This window comes from Triturus cristatus, chromosome 5_2 (assembly GCF_964204655.1).
Source record: "Triturus cristatus chromosome 5_2, aTriCri1.1, whole genome shotgun sequence".
NCBI classification, from domain to species: Eukaryota; Metazoa; Chordata; class Amphibia; order Caudata; family Salamandridae; genus Triturus; species Triturus cristatus.
In genome coordinates this window covers 481,966,454-481,993,982 of record NC_140588.1, presented here as the reverse complement: position 1 = coordinate 481,993,982, position 27,529 = coordinate 481,966,454, and the positions used below count along the sequence as shown (strand labels likewise).

Below are 27,529 nucleotides of genomic sequence, written 5' to 3'. Positions count from 1 at the left end.
GGAGGCAACCTAGGGTTAGGTACAGTCAGGATACAGCCCCTGAGGTGCCACTATGAACCACAACCAGTTTTACTAAGGATACCAGAATGTGTAATTGATTGATTTATTGAATTTGCCTTTTGGATTTCCCTCCTTTATATCTGTCCTACTTCACAAGCACTTTCCTTTTTCACACTCCCCTTGGAGCAACCTCTTTCTCTATTTGGAGCATTGAATATGGTGATCTGTTATAAAAGTAACTAAATAATAAACAGTAACCATTGAAGCAATATTTTGTGCCTTTGTGCCTTTTGAGGATATACTTGTTTGCATTGTAAAGAAAATGGTGGTACATTAGTGATACAATGCTAATTCTATATGTACCGGATGCCCTTTGACTAATGAATGTTTTTCATAACTGAATTGTAGCTTAAAAGAAGTCTAGGACTGTTGTTTCCTATACCTACCAATTGTTACCCCGGTCCGTGGACAGTTGTGGGTTACCCCATTATATCATAATGGATGCTCACCATAGCACCATGGATGCTTGGATTATGCCAGTAATGCCCACCATTAAACTAGGGCCACAGTTGTTCCAAGGCTGGAAACCAGAAGGATCAGGGATAAGATCACATCTCTGTCATAACCATTAATATGCCAGGAATAGGTACATGTAGGCGAGCCATGCTCAGAGTAGGTCTATGATGGCTGCCAACATACCACAACTAGACCAAAAATACTAAAATAGTCAACAATGACCATAATTATGCCTTTGGCACTATTATGTCTAGAATGGACACAATTATGCCAAATATAACACTCTTATGATGGGGCTAGCATATCTATTTGGAGGTTCTTAGCACCAGGCATAATTTCAGGAAGCAATAGTGTTTATTATGGGCACACACATAAATGTTGATGAATCTCTTAATTTTCTCTGATCTGGATCATGCCCAGTTCTCCTCAGGTCCTGAGCTGATTGTGCATCTAACTGACACATTTTCACTCTGACTCCTGCAGTCCTGCACTTTGGTGGGTCAGCACTGATAACAGCTCAGGCTACTGCTGCCATACTTTTTTGATGGTGCACTGTTCACACACATGTTGTGACTGATAAAGGAGGGACTGCAACATGGTCAATGTCCTTGTGGCTTAATTATATTGAGATTGGATACAGACAGTCATGTAGCAGGTCCTATAAGCTGGCACAGTGTGTGTTTGAGTGTTAGTATGAGTTACTGTGATAAGTTTGGCTTGCTGTCACTCTTAGGGTCTTGAGATGATCAGTGCTGCCTTCATTAATAGGCACCTACTCTGAAATTGATACTGGGCTTGACTTCACCTCAGAGAGCTACTTTGAAGGTACTGCCGAGCTACCAGTAGCTCCCGAGCTACTCGTTGGAGACCCCTGGACTAAACAAAGCAAATGTGCCATACACAACTACACAAAGACGCACACCCCGACGCTCCCTACACAGAGACACATACCCCACATACGGTACATCACGCAAAGCAAAAGTGACACACATAAATGGCCTACCCCGCATCCAGACAAAATGCAGACTACACAAAGCAAATGTGGCATGCACGTACATACCAACATTACCCACATACGAACTACACACACAGGACAGAAGGCAAATGCGACATCGCATACCACACATGAAAATTACTCCACACTCACTGCAGATGTAAAAAATTATATACTGAGTGAATGCGACATACTTTAACACACGCCACATACAAGGAGAGCAGGCCATATGAAGTTCATTCCACAAAGGCACACTTTACATAGGTCACACTAACTCCATTGCACATACCTCACAGACTTATTTGCAAGCACGCCACATAGAATAGATGTTACACACAGCAAGCAGCGCACGCTTCACATACCTCTCCCCACATCCGACACTAATCAAACTAATACACTAAGCGCATAACACATAAAAACACAGGGTGCAGCACCTACGCGCACCACATATACCACACACACACAAACACACCGCTCTTCCCAGCCAGACACAGCCCAAACAACACACCCCAGAATACGCACACAAGCATCAGATATGCAGCACAAACACATAAAATACATCATGCGCACCTACCCTCAAGTAGTCCACGCACGCATAGAGCCCCCCAGAATGCACATCACATACATGCATACAGTGCTCAAACAGCACAAGGCACAGCACTCGCATAAGCCTCGAAGCGACACAAACATAAATACGAGACATGTTTGCAAATACAAACTTTTTGTTTGTATTCATAATTTCAAGGTAGGAGTTGTACACCACTTATAGGTTTATTAGTCACTCTCAGATGGACCCACCAATTTGAGGAAAACAATTTCTGCGCACGAAGGAAGCTTTCTGGTATTGTTTTATGAGCCTTTGGTGGAACGTGATTCTTTCCGGTACTATTGATTGAAACACGAGCATCACTGGTCCGACCAAGCTTAGAAAGAGGCGGAAGGGGCTGCGTTGTGCCGGAAACCCGAGGACCAGCGCGCGTCTTGAAGGCCGAGGCAACGGGCGCACGTCTGTGCTTACTTACCACAGCCCTGAGGACAAAGGCCTTTCCTTTCTCCACTCACCCAACAGCGCCTACCTGCCCGGTTTATGTCCAGGCACCAAATATCCGTGTCAACCTTTGACAAATACGAACCACGCGACTGAGCGTCAGTATCTAATTTGGAATGGAAATATTTATGTATTGCCTATTAATTAGTATGCTGCAATACGCCGGGTATTATTGTTAGTATAATAATAATTATTATTATTTTTATTATTATTAGCAAAATAATCATGCTTATAACCACAATAATTAATAAGCGCATGTACTATATAGCATAACAAGAGGAGTGACAATATTATAAGAATAGCAGCGCTATACAAACACCATCATGCACTTCTTATTGCTACGTTACTATCCTTCTCAGCACTTATATTAGCACTGCCATTCTCACCATTACTTGAATAATATACCTCTGAACTGCCTTGCGATTTCCCTAGCGCAACAAGAGGGTCACTGGTGCCTGCGTGTTCATCTATATAGCACATAAACATCATTTGTTTCACCGTTTGTGAAAAACCAGTAGCCCACAAACTGAGGAACATCTGAAAACGGTACTCAGCGCCAAGACCCCTACTTCTGATGTCTGAGCGCCAGTGTGCGCTGGAGCAGTTTATGTCAGCCTTAGGAGCAAGGCTGAGACTGTCCTGCGGAATGTCACCGAGACACGACGGTGTCTCTGACTCTGCCCCTGACCTAGCGGCGCGAACAGAAGCAGGGGTCCATCCGCCTGTTTATCACAAGCTGCACATACGTACAGAGGGGGGAAGAAACAGGGAAAGGGAGAGAGGAGGGAATGAGAAAGAGAGAGAAAAAAACGGCTGTGGGAGAGAGAAACAAGGAGAGATGTCAAAGAGAGTGAGGTGAGAGGGTAATAGAGCAAGAACAAGAGCGGCAGAGAATGGAAGCAACAGAACACAGGAAAAAGAGAAGAGAAAAAGGGAAAGGCAGAGGGAAGCATGCAAAGACAGGTAAAACAAGCATTGGCCGGCGGCCGGCAAAGTGGTGCCCGCGAGCGATGCACTTAATGAGCCATGACGAGAGAGGAAAGCCAGATGGCGCCTCTGCTCGTAACTGTGCGCGTAACCGCACACTCTAGGCCACACAAAAAGCTGTGGTTGGCTTTTTAAAGCCCACTCACTAAATGTCTTGCCAGAGCAGCGCATGCGCTGGCTCTGGTGAGACCTAAAAAGTATCCCTTAGCAGTGTCGTAAAAATAGCCCCTGCAGTGCAGGAGGACGCTTGAGCTGCAGGGGCCCCCTCTGGCACTGTGCACGGGCTGCTGGCCCCCAAGCTCTTGCCTGGCTCCAATCATGGGGTGCCCCCTCCATGATCTTTGTAGTGTTGCCCCTCAAGTTTCGTTACGCCACTGCCCCTTAGGAATGGGAGTTACTGGTGAACCATGCTCAAGTATTGGGTGGCATTGAGGAAAGCCTCAGTAGAGGTCCAGGTCCATACTTTTCACATAGTCCAGTTGCTTGAATCCTGTGTTGAATGGGCAGGAAGAGAATTTACTTTTTCAGAATCTCTAGTGAACTAAAGTCCCTTTTTGACCAGGAATACAACTTGAAGCATCATTGAAACCTGTAGTCAAAGAGATTTCAATGTTTTTTTTACCATTCGGATTAGGAAAGGACAATTTCCATGGGAAGGTGGGCATTTGTCAGCCAGTGAAACTTCTAGGGAACTACTGCGATCTCCAACTTGATTGAATTCATTCCAGGTTAATCTGGCTGCCCCATTTTTCATTTTGGGTACTGTACTCGAGAATAACGGTTCTTAACCTGTGGTCTGGGGTCATCTGGGGGTCCACAAAGCTTACTTTGGGGGTGTGCAACTGCTTGAAAAATGTAATCTTATTAACAGTTTAATGAAGTCCATATAAATAAAGAAGCAAAATGTAACATTTTATATTTTAAAACGTTATGTAAATTTTAAGGAAGGGGGAATTGCAGGCTAAAAAATATGTTAGTACCCGTAGAGTTATTTGTGGGAGCAGTGCAAGTACACCAAACAGAATACAGTATGAGCGGCCTCAATTGAATTTAAAAAAGCTCTAACCTTCTATTACAATTAACAGTTCCTTTTTTCCATATTTGAGAATTAAATAAACTATTTCATTATTTCGATATTTACTTGATGAATGCTTGTCTATGTAATTTTGTGGACTGTTTTGTGGTTCATTTCATCAAAGTTGCTTAAGCTGGTGTCCCCAGATTCCAAAAATGATTCAGTGGAGGTCCCCGGATTCCAGTACTGATTACGTGGGGTCCCCAAAAGCTTAAGAACCACAGCTCTAGAACATTGATTTTGGAAACCTGATGATGGAAGCAATTTTAGCAATAGCTAAGTGTCATCACCTAATTGTTAAAATGCATCAGTAAAGTTTAATTTGACCTTTCACTTGTCTTCTCATAAAATACATACATAAGGTTTCACGGAAAGGAATCAGTTTAAAAAGTAAATCAATGAACTCAAATAAAATATTCCCTTTGAATTGGCTGCTCAGACCAAGCCGTCCAAAAAGATCGCTGTATCACCTAGGGTGCTCCACCGATGTGTTCTGCATTGTAAATTAAATAACGGATTTAAAACCACAGGTACCTTTATTCACTTGTTTGTTTATCACACACTGGCGAGTCAGGAAATGATCGATGATAGAGTTGCTGGTCCAAATAATTGTAATTGGATATGTAATTATGTAGATGCGATCTGCAGTTAATAGCCTAGTCGCTGAGTAATTGATTAATTAGTTTGAGTTTGCAATAAGACAATGTAATACGACTTACAGTATCAAGTGTCATTAAAAGGGATTCAACATCCACCAGGTTTATTTATTGGCTTGTAATGTCCTTGGATGACCCCCCGCCCCACACACACACACAATTACACACCAGTATATGTTAACATGAATCCTGCTCATTTTAGTCATATTATTGATTTAGGCCCGTAAACAGAGACCCTCATGGACTCAGGCACAGCGCTACATTGCTAGGGACATACCTCTCCATCTAACTCATAATCAACATATATGCCACACCTCCATCCTGGACTCATACATTGTTTATGCTTTTTAAATCTGCCGTTTGCTTGGCATCTCTGAATGCAGAAGACCCAGGGCAGCATTTTAATGTTACATGTTTTCAGGGCAGGCTTTAGCACTGGTAGCGTCTTGCGTGACAATGTTAGTTGGTGCCCCCCCATGACCACCTCTGCCACGGATTCCCTCACTATCACCATTTAACAGTGCCCCTCAAGTCTCCATAACCACACTCTCTCAGATTCATTTTGTTTTATAGCGCCACTCAAACCAGGTAAGGTGTCAGAGCATTTTACATCACACACATATTGCACAGAGACAATTATACTTGTGTAAATCAGTGTATAGGAAACGTTACATAAGACAGAGGACTACAAGGTGTAGGAGTCACATGTCGTCCATACTGGTAGGCAGTATAGTTTAAGAGTCCTTGGTCTGGAAAAGCACAAATTCAGAATTTAAATTGGAACACGATTGTTAGGGGTTCTCTTTTTGCAAGATTAGGATAATGAAAGACTGGGCAAAGAAACATATAGCTCTAAATAATCTATACCTTGAAGTTTGCATGCTGTTCTATGATGAAAGTTAATAGTTCACTGTTCTATATTAGGATGTTAACTCCTAAACTTCAAGTTAAACAAGCATTTGCAATGCAATAGGTCTCACCTTTGCGAGAGTTTGAGCTATTGGCATTGTAAACGACAATGCCTTTTATTTATGTGTTTTGAAAACCTGCAAGCGGTGCGTAAACACACACATAAATATATAGATAGATAGATATATTTATATATATATATAGAAAATGGACCACCAGGACAATTAGGACAGTTGAATGGCAGTGTTCTTTACTTCTCACTCCTCAATCTCCATCATATATATATATATATATATATATATATATATATATATATATATATATATATATATATATATATATATATATATATATATATATATATATATATATATATATATATATATATATATATATATATATATATATATATAAGAGGCTTTCAATAGATTTCGAAAAAGAGGATATAAAGCCACAGATTTAACAAAAGCAAAAGACAAGGCTAATAGTATTGGTGTAAATCAGGGGTCTCCAACGAGTAGCTCGGGAGCTACTGGTAGCTCGGCAGTACCTTCAAAGTAGCTCTCTGAGGTGAAGTCAAGCCCAGTATCAATTTCAGAGTAGGTGCCTATTAATGAAGGCAGCACTGATCATCTCAAGACCCTAAGAGTGACAGCAAGCCAAACTTATCACAGTAACTCATACTAACACTCAAACACACACTGTGCCAGCTTATAGGACCTGCTACATGACTGTCTGTATCCAATCTCAATATAATTAAGCCACAAGGACATTGACCATGTTGCAGTCCCTCCTTTATCAGTCACAACATGTGTGTGAACAGTGCACCATCAAAAAAGTATGGCAGCAGTAGCCTGAGCTGTTATCAGTGCTGACCCACCAAAGTGCAGGACTGCAGGAGTCAGAGTGAAAATGTGTCAGTTAGATGCACAATCAGCTCAGGACCTGAGGAGAACTGGGCATGATCCAGATCAGAGAAAATTAAGAGATTCATCAACATTTATGTGTGTGCCCATAATAAACACTATTGCTTCCTGAAATTATGCCTGGTGCTAAGAACCTCCAAATAGATATGCTAGCCCCATCATAAGAGTGTTATATTTGGCATAATTGTGTCCATTCTAGACATAATAGTGCCAAAGGCATAATTATGGTCATTGTTGACTATTTTAGTATTTTTGGTCTAGTTGTGGTATGTTGGCAGCCATCATAGACCTACTCTGAGCATGGCTCGCCTACATGTACCTATTCCTGGCATATTAATGGTTATGACAGAGATGTGATCTTATCCCTGATCCTTCTGGTTTCCAGCCTTGGAACAACTGTGGCCCTAGTTTAATGGTGGGCATTACTGGCATAATCCAAGCATCCATGGTGCTATGGTGAGCATCCATTATGATATAATGGGGTAACCCACAACTGTCCACGGACCGGGGTAACAATTGGTAGGTATAGGAAACAACAGTCCTAGACTTCTTTTAAGCTACAATTCAGTTATGAAAAACATTCATTAGTCAAAGGGCATCCGGTACATATAGAATTAGCATTGTATCACTAATGTACCACCATTTTCTTTACAATGCAAACAAGTATATCCTCAAAAGGCACAAAGGCACAAAATATTGCTTCAATGGTTACTGTTTATTATTTAGTTACTTTTATAACAGATCACCATATTCAATGCTCCAAATAGAGAAAGAGGTTGCTCCAAGGGGAGTGTGAAAAAGGAAAGTGCTTGTGAAGTAGGACAGATATAAAGGAGGGAAATCCAAAAGGCAAATTCAATAAATCAATCAATTACACATTCTGGTATCCTTAGTAAAACTGGTTGTGGTTCATAGTGGCACCTCAGGGGCTGTATCCTGACTGTACCTAACCCTAGGTTGCCTCCCCTCCCCCCGTTCTGAGGAAGACCCGCCTGCAGAGGATATAAATTACCCTCATTGCACCAGGGTCGAAACGTAGACACTCTCCCCCAGTGGGCATGTACCCAATATCATCCCAGCCCTGCCTTTTCACAGATGAATGTTCTCTGTGTCATCAGAAAATCATTAAATGAATATTTGTAAATCCATAAGGGACAGGCCTATCTGTAAAACGGGTGCCACTATGAACCACAACCAGTTTTACTAAGGATACCAGAATGTGTAATTGATTGGTTATTGAATTTGCCTTTTGGATTCCCCTCCTTTATATCTGTCCTACCTCACGAGCACCTTCCTTTTTCACACTCCCCTTGTACCAATATCTTTCTCTATTTGGAGCATTGAATATGGTGATCTGTTATAAAAGTAACTAAATAATAAACAGTCACTATTGGAGCGATATTTTGTGCCTTTGTGTCTTTTGAGGATATACTTGTTTGCATTGTAAAGAAAATGGTGGTACATTAATGATACAATGCTAATTCTATATGTACCGGATGCCCTTTGACTAATGAATGTATTTCCTAACTTAATAGTAGCTTTAAAGAAGTCTAGGACCATTGTTTCCTATACCAATAGTGAGCATCCATGGCATATGACTGTAATACCAGGGAATTCAAAGTAGTCTGTCCTTATGAGGCATTTGTACATGTGAGTACATGATGTCAATGACAAGCTGATGTTTTGAGACTGTGCATTTCTCAAAAACTGAAAACTGTTATTTTAAAGGCAGTTTTAGTTTTCAAAAATGGGGTTTCTTCTGGAAAATTGAGTTTGTTTGCCCACAGTGGAAAGTAGTGTTAGATAGAAAAATTTGTATTTTCAGAAACTGGTGAATGATAATTCAAGCTGAGCTGGGTAGACATACAGCTGTGCTTATGTCCTTTGTGCCACTGGGAATGCCGCTCGCTGGCGTGTTCACGGGAGAACTCTGCTCCTCTTTTAGCCTTTGTTACCGAGGACTTTTAACGGAGATATCTTGTTTCCTGCACTTGGAGCCCGTCACCTGCTGGGACTGCGAGGACCAGGGTGCGCTGCTGTACAACTGGATTGAGCGCACCTGGGCACTCTTCCCGGCTCCTCCTCCACCACTCTCCTGCTAATATAACGCCTCGCGGCCCCCGCTTCGCGGGTGCCGCTCGCTGGCGTGTTCACGGGAGAACTCTGCTCCTCTTTTAGCCTTTGTTACCGAGGTCTTTTAACGGAGATATCTTGTTTCCTGCACTTGGAGCCCGTCACCTGCTGGGACTGCGAGGACCAGGGTGCGCTGCTGTACAACTGGATTGAGCGCACCTGGGCACTCTTCCCGGCTCCTCCTCCACCACTCTCCTGCTAATATAACGCCTCGCGGCCCCCGCTTCGCGGGTGCCGCTCGCTGGCGTGTTCACGGGAGAACTCTGCTCCTCTTTTAGCCTTTGTTACCGAGGACTTTTAACGGAGATATCTTGTTTCCTGCACTTGGAGCCCGTCACCTGCTGGGACTGCGAGGACCAGGGTGCGCTGCTGTACAACTGGATTGAGCGCACCTGGGCACTCTTCCCGGCTCCTCCTCCACCACTCTCCTGCTAATATAACGCCTCGCGGCCCCCGCTTTGCGGGTGCCGCTCGCTGGCGTGTTCACGGGAGAACTCTGCTCCTCTTTTAGCCTTTGTTACCGAGGACTTTTAACGGAGATATCTTGTTTCCTGCACTTGGAGCCCGTCACCTGCTGGGACTGCGAGGACCAGGGTGCGCTGCTGTACAACTGGATTGAGCGCACCTGGGCACTCTTCCCGGCTCCTCCTCTTCCTACTTAGCTCCCGCCCCTACTATCGCGTAGCGGGACGCGTTGCGGGGCGTAGTCCGGGGCGAAGCCCGGGCCAAGGGCGGGCCCGTTTAAGCCCGTTCAAGCACGGACAAGACCGGACCGGGCCCTGTCCCTTTCATCTATTTTTCCGCCCCGCACAAGGCAGCAAGTAACTATGGATACGCGAGGTAAATTATTGAAAGCTCAACCGATAATAGCTGGAACACTGGATAACTTTATCATTAGGGCGAACTCTGTAATCCAAGGTGAATTGAACATACTAGAAAGGCGTCTATCTGACGGAATTGCCAGTACGCGTAGGTCATCCCTTGGTTTAATTGCCTCTGCAGGCTCCCCCACAAATCTTGATGATTCTCAAGTAGCATTGATGGATAGTATTGACCGTACAATTGAATCGGTTCTATGTGATTTAAGATCCAGTTCCCCCTCACGTAGAGATTCCCTTCAACCAATACCAGAGGGAACGGACCACATTATACACCCCCGATTATTGGACCAGTCGTTAACTGGAGCACAGTATATTGAGCAGGGAGCCGTTCCAAAAAGGAAACGCGTGGGGCCCAACAAGAGAGGGAAAAAACCTAGATTAGATAGATCCCATTCTAGCATTGATAAAGCTCGCACTTCAACATGTCCTAGGCCAGCGCAAGTCAACAATTGCACCCCCAAATCACCATTAGAGCACATTGTATAGCCATCCAATATTCCTATACATGTCTCTGATTGTGTTGCAGAACCCGATGAGACCTCTTGTCGATACAATGATATTGTACAATCTGCTATTAATGGTCTCCTTATTTCACTGACTGCTAGATTTGATGCAATTGATATTAGGCTTAAGGAAATAGAAAGGGTTGTTACACCTCCGGCAAATGTATCAGTGAACAGAGCCAAACCATGTGCTGTATGCGAAGCAAGAAAAGCGGATTCACATTCTTTATCCCTCCCTACCCCTATGGGTTCCCTTCCTCCCGGGCCCCGCAATCCTACGCCAATTTTACCAGAATCTAATCCAACTACTTCTCTGCTACTACTCCCTGCCTCACAACATACGTCCCCTGTGCCTCCTCAATGTCAATTACAATTCCAAACTAAGAACATAGCTACAGTACCCAACCTACAACACGCAGATTTGGACCTAAATAACAAAGGCCCAAGAACTAATACCAACCCAAGTACAGCCCCAATAAATAGGAGGAACGTAATTAATCTTCCACCAGAGGCTTCACCTTATGTTGTTGTTCTAACAGGTGTCCCGGAGCTTGCTAACTCATCAACTGAATCCTATGCTTCCCTAAAAAACAAAGTCATTAACTGGCTCAATAAGCATAGGCCTCTCCCTCCTAATGTGAGGTCACAGGTTTTAATGGTAAGAAGGGTTCCTTGGCTTGGTAGCACTACAAAGAATATCAAGGGTGATTGTATTCTGGTTAATTTTAGCAACCGCTTAACAGCTCCCTACATTCTTAATTGGACTGGTGGTAACAGCACTTCTCTCATTAACTCCCTTCCCCTGTCTTTCTTCTATCCCCCTCTTCACATTTCTATTCCGGATGACATAGATGATAATTGGTCAAAACCTAGGGGCAACGCGGCCAGAGGCAGGCCCAGGCACGTACATTTCGACGAGCCTATGTCTGCTGGCTATCCAACTTTCAACAGGTTTGCCTGCCTTGAGGATGTCGATTGACTTCCACAGGAAGGCTCCATTTCTGTTTCATTGCCCCCATTGCTTCCACCTTCTAATCATCATCCTTTTTCCCCTGTTTCTATTTCTCTTCCTATCACCACCCCTATTTCTCCGATTCTGCCTGTGCCACCTCCTTATAAAAATCTACCAGCATCTTCCAATTGTATAACAAAACATAAGGTGCTTTCCTGGAATTTAGCCGGCCTACCCAGCAAGCTTGATTGCCCAATTTGGGGTTCCTTCATAGATCTTCACCAAATTTGTTGTTTCCAAGAAACCTGGGCAAGACAAGATTACCATCGACTGGGCTATGCTACCTATTCAATTCCTGCAGTGTGGTCAGGGCGTGGCCGCCCTTCTGGCGGCCTGACTACTTGGGTTGCTATTTATTTAGGTTGTACTGTTACTAAATTTGAAACTGGGTCGGACGATATTCTATGTATAATACTGGATTGGGCCCTAGACAAAAAACTGGCGGTGATTAATGTATACGCCAGACCCGTGAATTTTTGTGCGGAATCCCGGGTGATTGAGGCCCTTTCGAATGTTTTAACTAGAATACCCGATCATATAATGCTTCTCATAGTTGGTGATTTTAATTCTCATTTTGAACCACTCCAGGGCTTGGTGGATCAAATCAACCAGGAAGAGGATGAAATCTGGAATATCCCTCAGGTTTCCGGCCCAATGGCTAGGGCCTGGACACCTTTGGCTATCCAGATTACCTCCCTGACAATGGTCCACTCTATTAGGGCTTGCAATGGTCGAACTATCTTAGATAACCCTCCTAAGCCCACATTTAATAAACCTGGTAGAGAGGCTAGGCTTGATTACATTTTTGTTCAAGCCAAGGATTGGAATAGAGTTCTAGATTTTCAAGTCATCCCAAGGGGGGAGAGTGACCATAATCCTCTCGTACTGGATGTCTCATTATCTGGTTTATCCCCTCAGGTTCCGGCGCTTCCATCTAACTCGGAGCCTTCGGATTCAGCTATTCTCTCTAATAATAAGCGGAGAATTAAATGGAGTAAAATGGTTCGTAATGATAAAGAAATATCCAAAGTCTATGCTGCCGTCGCCTCGGTTTTAAACAATATAGTGGGGATTCTTGATCAGCATTCCCCCCCAAACTACTGTGAGGAATTGGCAACTGCCCACCAGGATCTGTTTTCTATGCTGTCTGGGCTATTTAACCCTATTATTCCCTGTAAAAAGGGATTTGTCAAACAGCCCAATTGGTACAATAAGACTTGTAGATTGGCAAAGAGCGACCTGCTAGGGGCTATAAAGAACAAGGCTCCCAAGGCTGACATCCAACACAAGAGACAGACCTATAGATCCCTGATACGTTCTGCTAAACTGGAATGGGCTACTGAAAATTGGGAGAATCTAACCTCTGCCCTAAAATCAAGAGATTCGAGGAGATTTTGGTCGATTGTATCCACTGGGACAATTGAACCCCCTCCAATTGTAAATAACAACATTGCTCCAGAAGCCTGGGAAATCCACTTTAGCACTCTCTATAGGGCCCCGTTGTCTGCCCCTGTAAGCCCACTACACATAGTACCCAGCCGAGATCATCAAATATTTTCGCTAACTGAAATCCAGCTTGCAATTTCCCAACTTCCTGCGGGGAAAGCACCCGGTTTGGATGGGGTACCGGGTGATTTGTATAAGCATGAACCTAGTATATGGGCACCTTATCTTACATTATTGTTCAATGCCATTTTGAACGGCTTGCCAATCCCCTCTACTTGGTTAGGCGCCGAAGTTGTGCCTATTTTCAAAAAAGGTTCTCCACTGTTGCCAGGGAATTACAGGCCTATTAGCTTGATAGATGTTGCACAAAAACTTTTCTCGAGGCTGATCCTGAACCGTATTATGGATTGGGTTGAGTCGTCTGAGATCTTGAGCAACTACCAAGCTGGCTTTCGAAAGAGCGTTTCCACAACCGATCAGATCTTTAGGTTGTGTATGCTCTACTGGAAAACAGTAAAGATAGAGGGGGGGTCCTTATACACAGTTTTTGTGGATCTCCGCGCGGCTTTCGACCTTGTTCCCCGCATAAAATTATGGGCCGTGCTACAAGATTTAGGACTTCCAGGGCATCTCTTGCATACACTTGTGCGTCTCCACACCAACAACTATGCGAGGGTAAGATGTGGGAGGGGTGGCAGCCTCTCAGCTAGTTTCCCTGTCGAAAGGGGGGTAAGGCAGGGGTGTGTCCTGGCGCCCACCCTCTTTTGCCTTTATGTAAACGGTCTCATCTCTCATTTAAACAAGGTACCCAATAGAGATGCCCCACGCCTTGCGGGTACTGCCATTTCGGCCATTATGTTTGCCGACGACACGTTGCTTCTAGCTAAGACCCCCATGGGGCTACAACGCGTCCTGGACGGTTTTGTATCCTTTTGTAACGATCGGGGGTTGGAGATCAACACGGCTAAGACTAAATTTATGATCTTCAACCCCCCGAGGTCTTTACGACCTAATCCTACTATAAATGGAACCAGCTTAGAAAGAGTCCACACTTTCGAGTACTTGGGTCTAACACTTAATGAAAAAATGACCTGGTCTCACCATCAGACCAAATTAAATCTAAAGTTAAATCAAAGGGTAGGGGGAATCCTGAAATTATGGAATCAATCCATGACGCACCCGATTGGCCCGCCTATGGAAATTTATAAATTGCAGGCTCGCGGGGCTTTAATCTATGGCGGTGAACTCTGGGGCATTGATTGTGCCCCTGAGATTGTCATTACGGAAAATAAGTTCCTAAGGAGCCTGTCCGCCCTTCCACCCAGCACACCCTTACTTCCCCTTAGGCTCGATATGGGACTAAGATCGATAAGGGAGGAACTCGGCGTGAAGCCTCTAACGTTTTGGAGGCGTCTTTGGACAACCCCTGAACTCTTGAGTTATCGCTCTGAACTTTTGGAACTCTATCTCCATCCAGCCCTGGGTAAAATCCCATGGCTGAATTATGTTAAAAATGAATTTGCTAAGCTGGGGTTACAGACCCATTGGACAAAACCCCTAGAATCATGTGCTACAATACCCCGCAAAGAACTAGTGGCTCTCTACCACAATTTTAATCTCTCGGTTACTATTGCTAATGAGAATTTGGGATCTATGACAACTACATTTTTAACTATCAAGGACCACTATTTACTAGAAACTGTCCTGAATGACATTAATCCTGTCGCCCTGAGAAAATTATTCTTACAATGGCGATATAATGCACTCCCAGTTAGAGCACTTACCAGTAGATGGCATCCCCCTACTGTAAAAAATTGTCCTACATGCTCTAGTGAGCTAGAGGACGATATTCATTTAATGTTTTTTTGCCCTATGTACACGAAATCAAGGAATAAATGGATTGTTCCCATCTGTAGGAGCTGGGGATTCAGACGACATTTAGATGCCTATAGGCTGCTAAAAAGTGATCTATCTTCTCGTACTGTCTTTGCTATCAGCAAGTATTTGGCAGCAATATGGCATATTAGAAGAATCCATCTTACGGAATGAAATGTAATTGTTTATCATACATTAGGCTTATGTTCCAATCCATTTATTATTATCTATTTGCAATTGTATTTTCCCTAGGTTTTGTGTATCTTTTATTTATGAATGACTTTCTTTTTTGAAAGATAACCTTTGTGACTTCAATGTATTTGTATGTTCTTTTATGATTTACATAATCGAAATAAAGATTTAAAAGAAGAAGCCACTGGGAATGTCAAGATTTGAATGTTACTTCATAAGTCATGGGGAGGCATTTAATAGTGAAGAACCTTTACCCAGCATTTCTGCTGGTAACCGCACTTGGTATACTTGGGTGGTAACTACTGAAAATCTTGCTTTGGGTGGTCATAGTGTAGTCACTATTTTACAGGTATAGAATTTGCTAGTAGCTCGGGAAGACTTTCCTTGAGCAGAAGTAGCTCTCACTACAGAAAACGTTGGAGACCCCTGGTCTAGATGAACTGCGGGGCACAGAGGTTACATTCCCAGTTAGATAGCTGAATGGGTGTCGGAGATCTTGGGCTGATGTGCCAGTTGCAGATGCCCGTGCTAACCCACCTGCTCTATACACGTATGATCCGCAGTTAGGATGCTCGGGCGGTTAGCACGGTTGCTGCAGAGTTCGTCTTCAGGAATTCATCTGATTGCGCTGGGAAAATGTAAAGCCCAAAGTCTCTGTGAGTCAATGAAGCTGCAGCTTCCAGCCCAGCGCGACCCCCTCCTCTGCTTGTCCCAGATGTGGATGGAGGGTTGCACTACGGCCGGCCCCCGGCGGCTTCCATATTGGCACAGCAGGGTGGACATGAGGTGGGCTGTTTTACCATTCAGCGCTCCTGCGCTGAATGGGATGATGGGTGATGAGGGCTCGCCTCTGTAAATGATGCTCTGTAGTGACTAATGTTGCACTCATTGGAAGGGTGATCTCAGGTGCAGAGAGGGAAAACTGGAGGTGACGGGGGGAGGGGGCAGGATTGGATGGTGGAGGCAAGGCATCATGCGTGGGGGGTGGTAAAGGCCGACAGTGATGGCCTCGGGGTCTGCGGAATCAGATATGGAGGGGATGGGCCCAGGTAGCGAAAGCTTGGATTGGCTTCAGGCCAGGTATTGACATCCCTTTGTAAGGTGGGTGAGGGGGTAAATGATAGGCAGGCTGGTGCTGGGGGGGGTTTAAAGGTCATGGGGCCTGTGATTCTTTGTAGGGGGGTTCTTTCTCTTGACTGCACATCCACAGAGCGGTCAGTAGGAATGGGGTCACGGAGATAATCCCGTGCACCTCCGAGGGATAAGTGTGTGGGTGAGGGGTGATGCGAGCTGGAAGGAGTCTGACAGGGATCTCAGACGTGGTAGATCACTTTGGCTGGTCGGATATCTTATCTTACTGCTAGAGCGCAAACTGACGCCAACATTTTTCTAGGTTGAGTAATAAGCAGTGTCTCTTTTACTCTTCCCAAGGCACACGTATCTTCCCCCATCAATTAATCAATGTGATAGTCAGACGAACAGGCACGTTGAAAGCAAAAAGCTCCATGGACCACATTATATTTATTTATTGCAAATTTATATAGCGCAAACTCGGTATTGGAGCGCTGTACATGAGCACCAGTTACGTTATACACGTACACATTCATTTTTTGGTAGGCACGAGGAGCCACCCTCCCCCGTGTAATGCCAGCTGCTGCAACAGGAGGAGGAGCAGAGTCTGAGGAGAGAGAGAATAGGAGGAAAGAGCAACAGAGAACCAGGAACCGAAACGTACTCTGGACTGGGAAAGAGGTGGAGGGAAGCGAAGGGGCACAGGGGACACATTCAGGAGAGGCAGAGAGACTAGAACCAGAGACAGAACAAGGGGGGGAAGAGAGAACCACAACCGAACCAAGTGACAGTGAAGCCAGAACCAAGGGCGAACCAGCCAGATTGTAAAACAAGCGCTCGCCAGGCAGCCACGGCTGAACAAGAAAAGAACGCATGCCAAAAAAAGTGCTCGCCAGTCAGCTACTGTTTATTTTTGCATCGCGCTTTCACTTTAAAGTGTGATGCAAAAATAAACATGCGCCCTGCTTTCATTCTGTCGTAAGCGATCTCTTGTCTTTATGGGGCCATGTGTTTGAAACACATGGCCCCATAAAGATAAGAAACCTTTTGCGACGCACTGATGGCAGACGAGCTAGTCCAAGCGGGACGGCTCAAAAAGCCAAAAGTGAACATCACAAAGAGCTCTTTCCCAATGGCTGGCCACCGTTTAGCATAAACGGTGACGCTGGCCAATGGGAAATAGGGGCGGGGCTTAAACCCCTTTACAGAAAATACCCAAAAACATTAAATCTCGCCAGCGAGACTGCGCATGTGCGCAGCCCACGCCAGCCGAGACCTAAAAAGGATCACTATGACAAAAGCAGTAACCGACTGACCTAATTACATTATATGCACTTTGGGATCTGCATGGTGCATGTTCTTATCAAGAGGCATATCAACCCTCTGCACTACGATGAGTCAAAACTTCCACTAGACAAAATTCCGTCTCACTCTCTAGGAAGAACATTAATCACCAGAGTCATCTTGACATTTTTATTGATGCCTAAAAATTTCTGGAGGCAAGGACGGCGGCAGCAGGTCCTTTTAAAATGAAAATATACTTGCAAACATGGCACCCCCACCCCAAGACATCACCCGGTGCGGTGGCAATGGTCGTTCCGCCCTAGAGCCGGCACTGCATGTTTTATCCAAACTTATTTTACATTGGTGCTTCTGTTCTAACTACCCCTCCATCTGGTGAGATATAATAGACCAATAGCGAATGGGCACATCTTAGGTAACCTCGTTGAAAAGGCAGCTTTCGCCCAGATATAAAATTTCAATGAACAAAACAATCTTTTATTGGATAGACAGAATGGATAGATAGGCAGAAGCCCAGAATCTGCACTATTCTCCACTTTATACGACCTTATGACCACTGTTAACAACAGTAGGGTTGCTATTTTAAAAATACTGACCTATTGAGCTTTTCACATAGTTGACGGCCCATCTACTACCTCAAGACGTGTATTACACTTGGATTCAGGGCACATTACGTAACTGGACAGAATCTTTCCTCAAAAGACAGGCCTCTAATTGTATCCCTACCTCCAGTCAATTAAATATCCCACTGCATTTCAGTAGGTGCTCCCCAGGCTCTACTATGGCACCTTCACTCTTAAGCATTTTACCTAGCACCCCCCTTCTGGAAGTGGTGACATTTTTCAACTTGACCAACTACTATTACACGAATCGTTTTGCAAACACTAGGGAAACCAAGGATGTGTAGGGACCGAGGGTAGTATTATGTTCTAAAGAACAAGGGTCCCTAAACAAAAATACAAACTTTATATAATGCACAGAGTATAATTAATGCTCAAGAACCGTCCAATCAACTTTAGAATGTCTTTTATTTTTACAAAGAAGTCAAAAGTAATGTGTACGGTTAATCACCCCTACGGGGTGCACCTATACAGTTAAGAGAACACACACAGACAGGTAAAAGAATGAGTGACAAAGGAAATACAGAATTAAAGTCTCAACTCTGTAAAACACAACACTACTGCACCCACTGATCAATTGCATACAGTCAGTCAGTCGGGTCTGAGTGATTATGCCGATGACATTTCGATCCACTCAAATCTAAGGATCATCACCAGGTCAGTGCAATGTTTGCCTGAATACAAAAACCAATGTGAGAAGAAGAAGAATTCAATATGAAAACCTGTAAAATTAAAAAGAAGGAGGGGGAGGGAAAAAAGAAAGGCAACGCAAAGCAGAGGGAGAGAAAAGAAACGGATTAAATTAATATAAGCCTAACAATGTTCCAATGGGTGAAGGCTCATCCAAAGACTTTCATGTTGTAGTCACTGTGAATGTGCAATGTGGTAATCTTCTATCACTCCAACACATTACTTTTTACTTCATGTATTAATAAAATACATTTAAAAGTTGATTACCTGAACAAGTGTAGAACAGGGGGACCCTGTGAGCTACTTAGCATGTAGTAGTTGTGGTTGCCATGCTAAGGGCTTGGTGTTTAAGGATGATTGTTAGAGTGGAGGGAAACCTTGGTGTAAATTCCTGCTTTTGCTCCCCTTTTGTATGTCACTTGCTCCTTTGTGCCTGCTTCAGCCTGTTGCTTGTTAACCTTGTGATATATTGTGCATACTATTTAATATACCGACTGCATCTCAGGTTGTCCCTATAATTATGGGTGGGCTGGGAGGCTACACCTTTGAACATCTTAACATGGTACTAGACAGCAATATTTGTGGATGAGAAAATGCTTAATATAATGTAGGGTATGTTGATCGTATGGGTTTCTTTCTCCCTTCTTATCTAGTAATTTGCTATTCTTAACCCCACATCTACATAACTTGAAGATATATACATTGTCTAGGTACATATGTGTGGAGTTAAGCATAGTAAAACTTTGCTTACCCATAGAAACTTACCTTCACAATATTTTTGTCCTCGATATTCTTGACAAAATATTCTGTCCACGTGATAATTTTGAAACTATATTTTGTTCTAACACCGATTATGCACTCCAATCTCTCCGTTCAATCCCAAGTCTGTAAAGTGATGTGAGACTCACTTTAGACAAAAAGTAACCTATGATGCATTTACCTCTCCCTTGGGCTCTCAGATAAGATACACGTATCCGTAGCTCTAGTGCTATGAAGAGTGGACTATGCAGATGGTATTTCCATCGATATAACTAAAAGAGCATTTGCTGATCTACAGGGAATACAGAGCACTACAGGTAGACAAGACATCATCTTAACATATGGGACCATATTAACCCTGTCCTCAAAGCACTACTTTTGATAGTAGTGTCCTCTGTATTGCACATCGGGTGATCACAAGTAAAACTCAGTCTATACAATCAAAGAAAAGTCAGCTCATGAATTGCTCCACCACTGATAACTCTTACATTCCATAAAGCACTCATAGTAGGTAGCTGCTTCTCAGTAGGAACATGCAAATTATAGGGAATAAAATGCCCAAAGATCTTATCCAGCCACAATCATTTGTAATTCAGAAGAGCTATAAAGTCCAGTTTTTTCCATACTCTAAGACTCAAGTATATCTAAGGCTACAACTACATGTTGTTTGCATTTAACCCTAGAGTAACTATTCATAATCAAAGACTCCAGTTCTTCCAAGGATACAATTCTAACTGGTTTGTGTCGGCTGCTTGCAAACGTATCCTCACACTTCTTTGTATTCTGCCACACTCTTCAACCTCTGCTTGACATACCTATGTTGTGATGACTGATTTTATAACCACACCTCAGGTCCTCTAATGAACAAAGTTATTGAATGTCTCTGTTGTATCACACCTCTCCAAACCTCTCACCTGAACACAAACTCAAATCTATGTATATCTCTGGAATTTCAGGCGCAAACCTTCCAAGACCTCCGTAGCCCGCTACTGGATCTTTAATAAACCTCGAAACTCCTGTAGAAATATCGTTCAGATTTGGGTAGTGGATACTGTGTCCATGGAGAGACAAAACACTGATTTGTAGAGCAGAAACACCATTTCCTTTTTTTTTGCCGGTTTCACGTCCCCCCAAAATCTCAAAATGACTCTCACTTTTAAAGCTTCCTTTTGAAAACTCTGACCTCAGCCAGAAATATCAAACCAATATCGCTTTCTCACTAATGGCCTTTAGGTCATGATTATATAATGCCACCAGTGGTTTTATGCTTCAAATGCTACTGAATAATATTATTTTTATATATGGGTCTCTGCCTCGGGATTATGAAAGCTTTTCATTAATAGTGTGTATGCTTTTGATGTGTTTGCATCTCTGGATACAGATAGGGGTGCTGCAGTATAATGTTTGTTTTGTAAGTCACATAATTTGCTCCTTAGAAAATTACAGAAGACTGATGGTGTTGATGGAACTCGATGGATTGATGTCCATAGTTAATTAATGCTGGGCAAGGATAAACCCTAAATTCCCGTTAAACATGCCCATTTTGGCGGATGAGGAATTCAGTCATGAATAAATGGATGATAACCATGACTAACATGCACCATTTGTAAACAACCAGCATGTGTACAAATGTTCCCATCTTTTATTCCGCAATAACTGACAATTGATAGATATGTACCAAATAAGCAGTAAACTGTCGATAGAGGTGTAGAGAGCGCCTATTTTACAAGAGTGTCGCATTAACGGAAGGTGTTTTTGAAAGATCCCAAATAAAGACACTGGGGGCCATATTTACGAGAAAGTGGTGGAGTGCAACGTTAGCTTCCTTGGCTTAACGCCGCCCGTCGCCACTTCTAAAAACGCAGGGCTCCACCATATTTACAAGGATACTGTGCAGCCCTGCGTTTCCCCCTGTGCTGATGCTAATTTAGCCGCCTAGTGCCAACGCAGACACCCTTCCACCATAGTGTAAGGGTGCCTGCGTTGCAAGGAAAGATTGTTTATGTGCAAGAAGGTGCCCCTTCTTGCACATAAACAATCTGAAATTATGTTTTGTAACTTCTATGTGTGCTGCTTAATGCAACACACATAGAAGTTGCAAAACTTCATTTTATTTAATGATTATTTATGTGCAGAAAGGGACACCTTCCTGCACATAAACAATCATTGGCCTTTTGCTGTTTCTATGTGTTCTGCACAACACAGCACACATGAAAACAGAAAAAACAAGGATAAATTAAACATTTCTCCTCGTTGCGCCAGGCTAAGACCGGGTTTTCCCTGGTCTTAATTTTGGCCATGCCCCATATTTACACCACCCTTGTAAATATGGAGCAGCCTCAAAATCAATGTGTGTTGCGGTGGAACACAACACCCATTGTATAGTGTGAAAGGGTGCCTTCTTAACAAGGCAGCGTTAAGCCACGTTAAGTGGCTTAACTTTGACTTGTAGATAAGGCGAAGTCCCGATAGCCACCACAACGTCTGAAAAAGTGACGTTGTGGTGGTGATAGGGGCTTGTAAATATTCCCCTGAGTGCACCAAACATTAAACCAGTGCTTCACTTAGAGACTGAATGGACAAATATGAATAATTCCATGAACAGCTAAATTCACGATTGAACTAATTTCTGTTGAGAGATCTCCTCCTAACTCCGTTTCCTCTGCAATTTCTAAAAGTCCCATATCTGAAACAGAGTACTATGAAATCATAGTTAGATATGGCCACATTTAGGTACTTTTAGTTTCAGCATTTCTTTAGAGTGTTTAGATGGGGAATGTTTCGTTGGATTTAGGCACCTTGAGAGCAGTTTACAATACTGAGTAATTGAACTGTACGTTTTGTAAAATATAAGTAATTTGGCGTTGTGTTTCTCTACATACGTATTTTGTTACTGCAATTCACTTTAATGTACATGAGTTATGATAGTGCGTGATGTGATCAATATGTTTCTAATAAAATAAAAGACATGATAGCAATTGGAAATGCTTGCCACAAAATTTCAAATTGGCAACTTTTCACGTTTGCAGTGCGAATATTTCTACACGAGAGGGAATCATCTCCTGTAGTTGTGGGTATTACTTTTCTCCCAGTATGCCATTTCATAGAAAATCACTCTGGTTGAAATTCCAAATGACTACACAAATGGTTTGAAGTGGCTTCCGGCTGCCCTCAAAGAGTTTTTCGACAAATAATGAACTGTTAAAGTTAGGTAATCTTAGAACTGGTTATTGGTGTATAAGGGTGTCTACTTGTTTCAGTTGGTATTTATAACTAGTAGGTTTTCTCTTGCTTTTACCCTGGATATACACATATTTCCGTATCAATATCCAGATCCAGCAACACATATTTGAAACTGGTCTCCTGGAATCTGTATCCAGGTCATTTTTGTCCTTGAGGAAGGTTGTCCCCGTGTTTATTTATATTGACTATTAAGGTGCATACATATCACTCTGCCAGCATCATAACATTCATTTAGCTGATGTCCTTGAGCAATACCTACTTCCCCGATGCAGCCCTCTTTCTCCATGTACTTCCTCACTTGATACCAGATGCGTGGTTTGGGAAGCAGACTACCCCCAGTCGTCTGCTGGAACTTCTCATAGCTTCCATACTTCTCCAGGGCTAGCACCATAATTTTGATGGCCTGCAAAAAGAATGATTGAGCAGCAGTAAATAAAATGTCAATTTAGAAAAACACAAAGTGTAGACTTAACTAGTGGAGAGGTGTGGTGCAGCGGCCAGGGCAGCTGACTTCGGAGCACAGGGCTCACAGTTCGATCCCCAGCTCTGGCTGCAGCTCAGCACAGCACCATGTGACTCAGGGCAATAGCTCACTTAATTTCCACAACGGCCCCCAGAGCCTTGAGACCCGTAAGGGTGAGTAGTTCGCGCTTTACAAATACGGATTTATTATAACCATGTTGTCATTGTACACTTTTATGTTTAAAGACTGTCAACAAAAAAATCTTAAATGGAAAACAAAGAGTGAAAAAGTTGTTAGGCCAGCAAAGACTATTCTTTCTTTCAAGATTATCTCTTCATAGGAATGTTTAACAGGCTTCATGAAGAGTTACTCAACACGGCCTCATTTTTAAGTCGAGCCTAACAGGCAGTACAGCTGTCTGGTTGCAAAAGTGTGGTGCATGTGCCTACAAATGAAACAGCCCACCGTGTCATGGGCTTTTTTCACCTTATGCAGCCAAACTGCACAGCATCAGGGATGCTGTACACATGGCTAACAAAATTGAAAAGGCAATAGAGCTCAAAGGCGAGACCTATTGGATATGTCAGTGGTTTTTGTTAGAGCTGGCTAGAGTATCTTTAGCCATCTCAGATCGATCGCTTGAGATTAAAAATAATACGTTGGACCCTCAACAACGTGTATGAAACACAATTCTCTTTTGGTTACCAAAAGGGAGGAGTAAGGCTCCAGGCTAACATATGGGGTTCAGTAACTATATCACTCACAAATGGCTTTGTCTAGTGCCATTGGTGAGGCATGGGAAATTCCACCTTCCAAGCACCATAGTCAATTTAGGATGAGGCATTACTTTCAAGGGTGAATGTAGAATGTTAAGCACTGCAAGACCCAGAGATTGCCAACAGTCATTATCACTGTAAGGTGTAAGATGACATAAGCAGTACCTTCCCTCCAGATTTTATTTGCAGTTTCAAATCCCATCCATTGTTCTCCCCATTATCACTGGTTGGGCTCGGCAGCAGTGAGAGCGATAACAGCAATGGCATTGGTTTGCATGCCGCTCTGATTTAAGCATCAGGGAGAGTGGACTTCGTCACGATACAAGACGTACTGCTTCCCCCACATCAAAGCACTGCTGGTCTCTTGCACATTTTGGAGAACTGAGTGGACTGGCCTCTGGACAACATGTTGTGAAAATGTCTTGCAATTTTAGAGGTGTCATGCTGAGGCCCTTTCCAGAACATGTGACAGCTGAACGAAAGTGCATCAAGCATGGCCTTTCGTTCTACGATGATGGACCACCCCACTGGTGCAAGTTTGTCAACTAGGGCCTGATGTACAAATAAACCCAGCGAGTTGCAAGCAAGTCGCAAAATGGTTAGCTCCTGCTCGCTAATGGCATATTTCTTAATATAGCACACTACAATGAATATTTAGTGAATCTTTAATTTTGTGATGGAAAATAGTGACTCACTAAATAAGATTACAAAATAGCGAATCACTATTTCAAAGTACAAAGCATTCGCAAATAGGAAATGCTAATGCCAAAAACCAACAATTGGAAGCTGGTGGTAACCACGTGAAAAGTATAAAAGGGGGCTATAAAAGCATTGCAATTTTTCACAATGGTTGCACTCTATGTTGTAGTGAGGTGGATGTGGATTCTTGGAGCTCAACGGAAGAGGAGGAGGAGAGTAGAAAGGATTTCCAGACAGATCCTGACTCTGTTCAAAGAAACATATGAGAAGATTTATGCCAGGTACAGGTTTACCAAAAAGGTAATTCTTACTTTAATTAATGACTTGGACACACACTACGCAGCAGTGCTACTCCTACACACATTCAGGTTTTGTGTAGCTTACACTTTTTGGATTCTAGTAGCTACCAACGCACTCTAAAGGTTCCAGTAGAGCAATCACAGAGTGCTTTATGCGGGATTGTGCTGCAAAATAATATACATCTGTGCTGTGCTGCATAATCCAGCTATACATAAAAGACTCTCAAATGACCCTGCAAGTGACAATTCTGATGAAGATGATGCAGAATATCATCCTGCCACCTACAGTAGCTGATGCTGCAAGAGCTGCAGAGGGGTGTGCGTAATAGTTGATGTCACAAACACTTTTAAGGTACTTAGCACATTTCTAAATATATACCAAACAAAGTGTATTGAGTGCTAAACAAAAGATTTTCAGTTTATTGACAGATTAAATTGAAGATGAAGAACATGTACATTTTGGACATATTACTATAGAATAGTCATTATATTTAAGTTTAAACAAAAAAAAGCATTTTCTTTAATTTCTTGAAGAATATGTCATAGTATGTTTTACCATTTGCTCCATTGTTGCCCAGAGGTTGATGTTTCTGAACGCTCCGTTGCCCTTCCTGGCCCTTCTAAACCCTGACTGTTAGTGCTCCTTGAAGTAGCTAGCCCCTCACACTTGAGCCCTCCTCTGTTTGCAAAGCTGTCCTTGCTGCCCTGATTCCTGCATTAGCAGTTTGCATTTCCTCTAAGATGTTTTTTATTGGGCTATGCTCCATTCTACATCACAACTATGGGGACTAACTCCACCTACATGTTAGCAGTTCTTCGTCACATAGTTCATATGGCAATGGCCAACCCTTCAACAGAATGGCTAAATGAGTGGAGGTGATTGTTCTTGTGTCTCTGTTGATGCCTGTATGATAACAGAGTCTTGAGCGATTTCTGTGGTCATATCCTTTATATCCATCGTTAACTCTTCAAAGCCTTATCTAATGGCGTCATTACTTTTACAAATGGTTCTTTCTAATTGTGTTACCCAGCCACTCAAATTCAGAGTTAACTGTGTGCTGCTCTCTTTGAATTTCCAACGTTGGTTGTTCCAATGCGTAGAATTGGGCTGGAGAAGGGAAGCTTTCCCGGTTTTCTATAATTCTGGACCTTACACTAGGCCTCAAAGCCCTTCTTTCTCTTTCTAAAACAGGAAGGGATGTTATTGGTTGATCTTGAGTTACTGCAGAGGAAGTGATAGATGCAGTTGGATCTCCTAATGCAGGGATGGTGTTTGGCAGTCTATGGTAGGAAGGGTAATCACAGTTTCAGCTGTTTCAGCTTTTGTGTGACAAACTGATTCACCAGCATCATCTGTTTCTGGTGATGTTATATGAGAAAGTTGAGCTACTGTAGGTCAAAACAGTGAGAATATTTATTTAATATAAATGACCAGCGTGTTTTTGAAATCTCCTATACGAACCCTGTATTAAAATTAAACTTTAATTTCACGTTTGTGATTCAGTAAGAATATTTTTTACAAAGGACACCAAGGTAGGAATGTAGTGATAAAAGTGTTGTATGTAAGTCTTGGTTTTATGCACATAGCCTACCTTACACACATTGCATTGTTTTGTACAGTCTAAAAATCTGAACAATTCTCAATTATTATTGTATCTTTTTAAAGAAATACTACTTTGAATATTTTCTAAATAAATAACATTTTATCAGCAATTGTGAATTTATTTATATAAATCCATTGTAAATAGCAAATTAGAGCATCTGATAAAGGGACTGATGTATCTATATTCCATACTCCATAGATAGCTGCTGACTTGAATGTCATCTCTCTTAATCTGTGCTTGGTCCTCCACCTATAGCTGAAGACTCCTTTCTTCTTATTTCTACCTTCACCTTGGAGCGGGGACGTAGGCCATCCCAGCACTTTCTGATCTCTTTCACCGACCTCTTTGAGACACCCACATCATTAGTCCTTTCCTGGATTGTGTCTAAATTTGGTTTCTGGTTGTCTCTGGTACAAACATGTATTTTTTGCAAAGAGCAGGTCATGTTCAAAGCCACACTTCACACTAGTATTGCCAGTTCTTGGCTGCAGAAATATGTGTTTCTCTTTCTGCCCACTTCCCCTTGTTGCTTGTGGTCGGACATGGTGCTATCAGTCCTCTGCAGGGTGAAATGTTGTGTTGTGCTGTGCAGCTGAACGTGAATGTAGTTTCTGAAATAGTGGTGTCAGACACAATTTACGACTTATACTATTCACATTCTCCAATTTCATATTCAAAAATACTAAATGGTTGTGAATTGCTAATTGCATGTAAGAAAGGTAGGTAAATCATATTTAGTGATTCAGGTCCATAGTTCGTGAATGTCTAAAATAGGCTAATTTTGTAAAGTAAAGGCTCCCACTGAGACGATCTGATGGCCATTGTTGCATCCTTTGGACATTTGAGATTT

General features: G+C 42.8%; 1 protein-coding gene across 1 annotated transcript in view; it reads right to left on the bottom strand.

Annotated features, from left to right (window-relative positions):
- The window catches only part of MATCAP2 (microtubule associated tyrosine carboxypeptidase 2), a 271,200-nt gene that overhangs the window by 148,480 nt on the left and 95,191 nt on the right, over positions 1-27,529 (bottom strand). Inside the window, exon 3 of the mRNA XM_085606631.1 lies at positions 23,098-23,241. Within this exon, the coding sequence (XP_085462757.1) occupies positions 23,098-23,241 (144 nt within the window). The remainder of the gene's footprint in view (positions 1-23,097; positions 23,242-27,529) is intronic.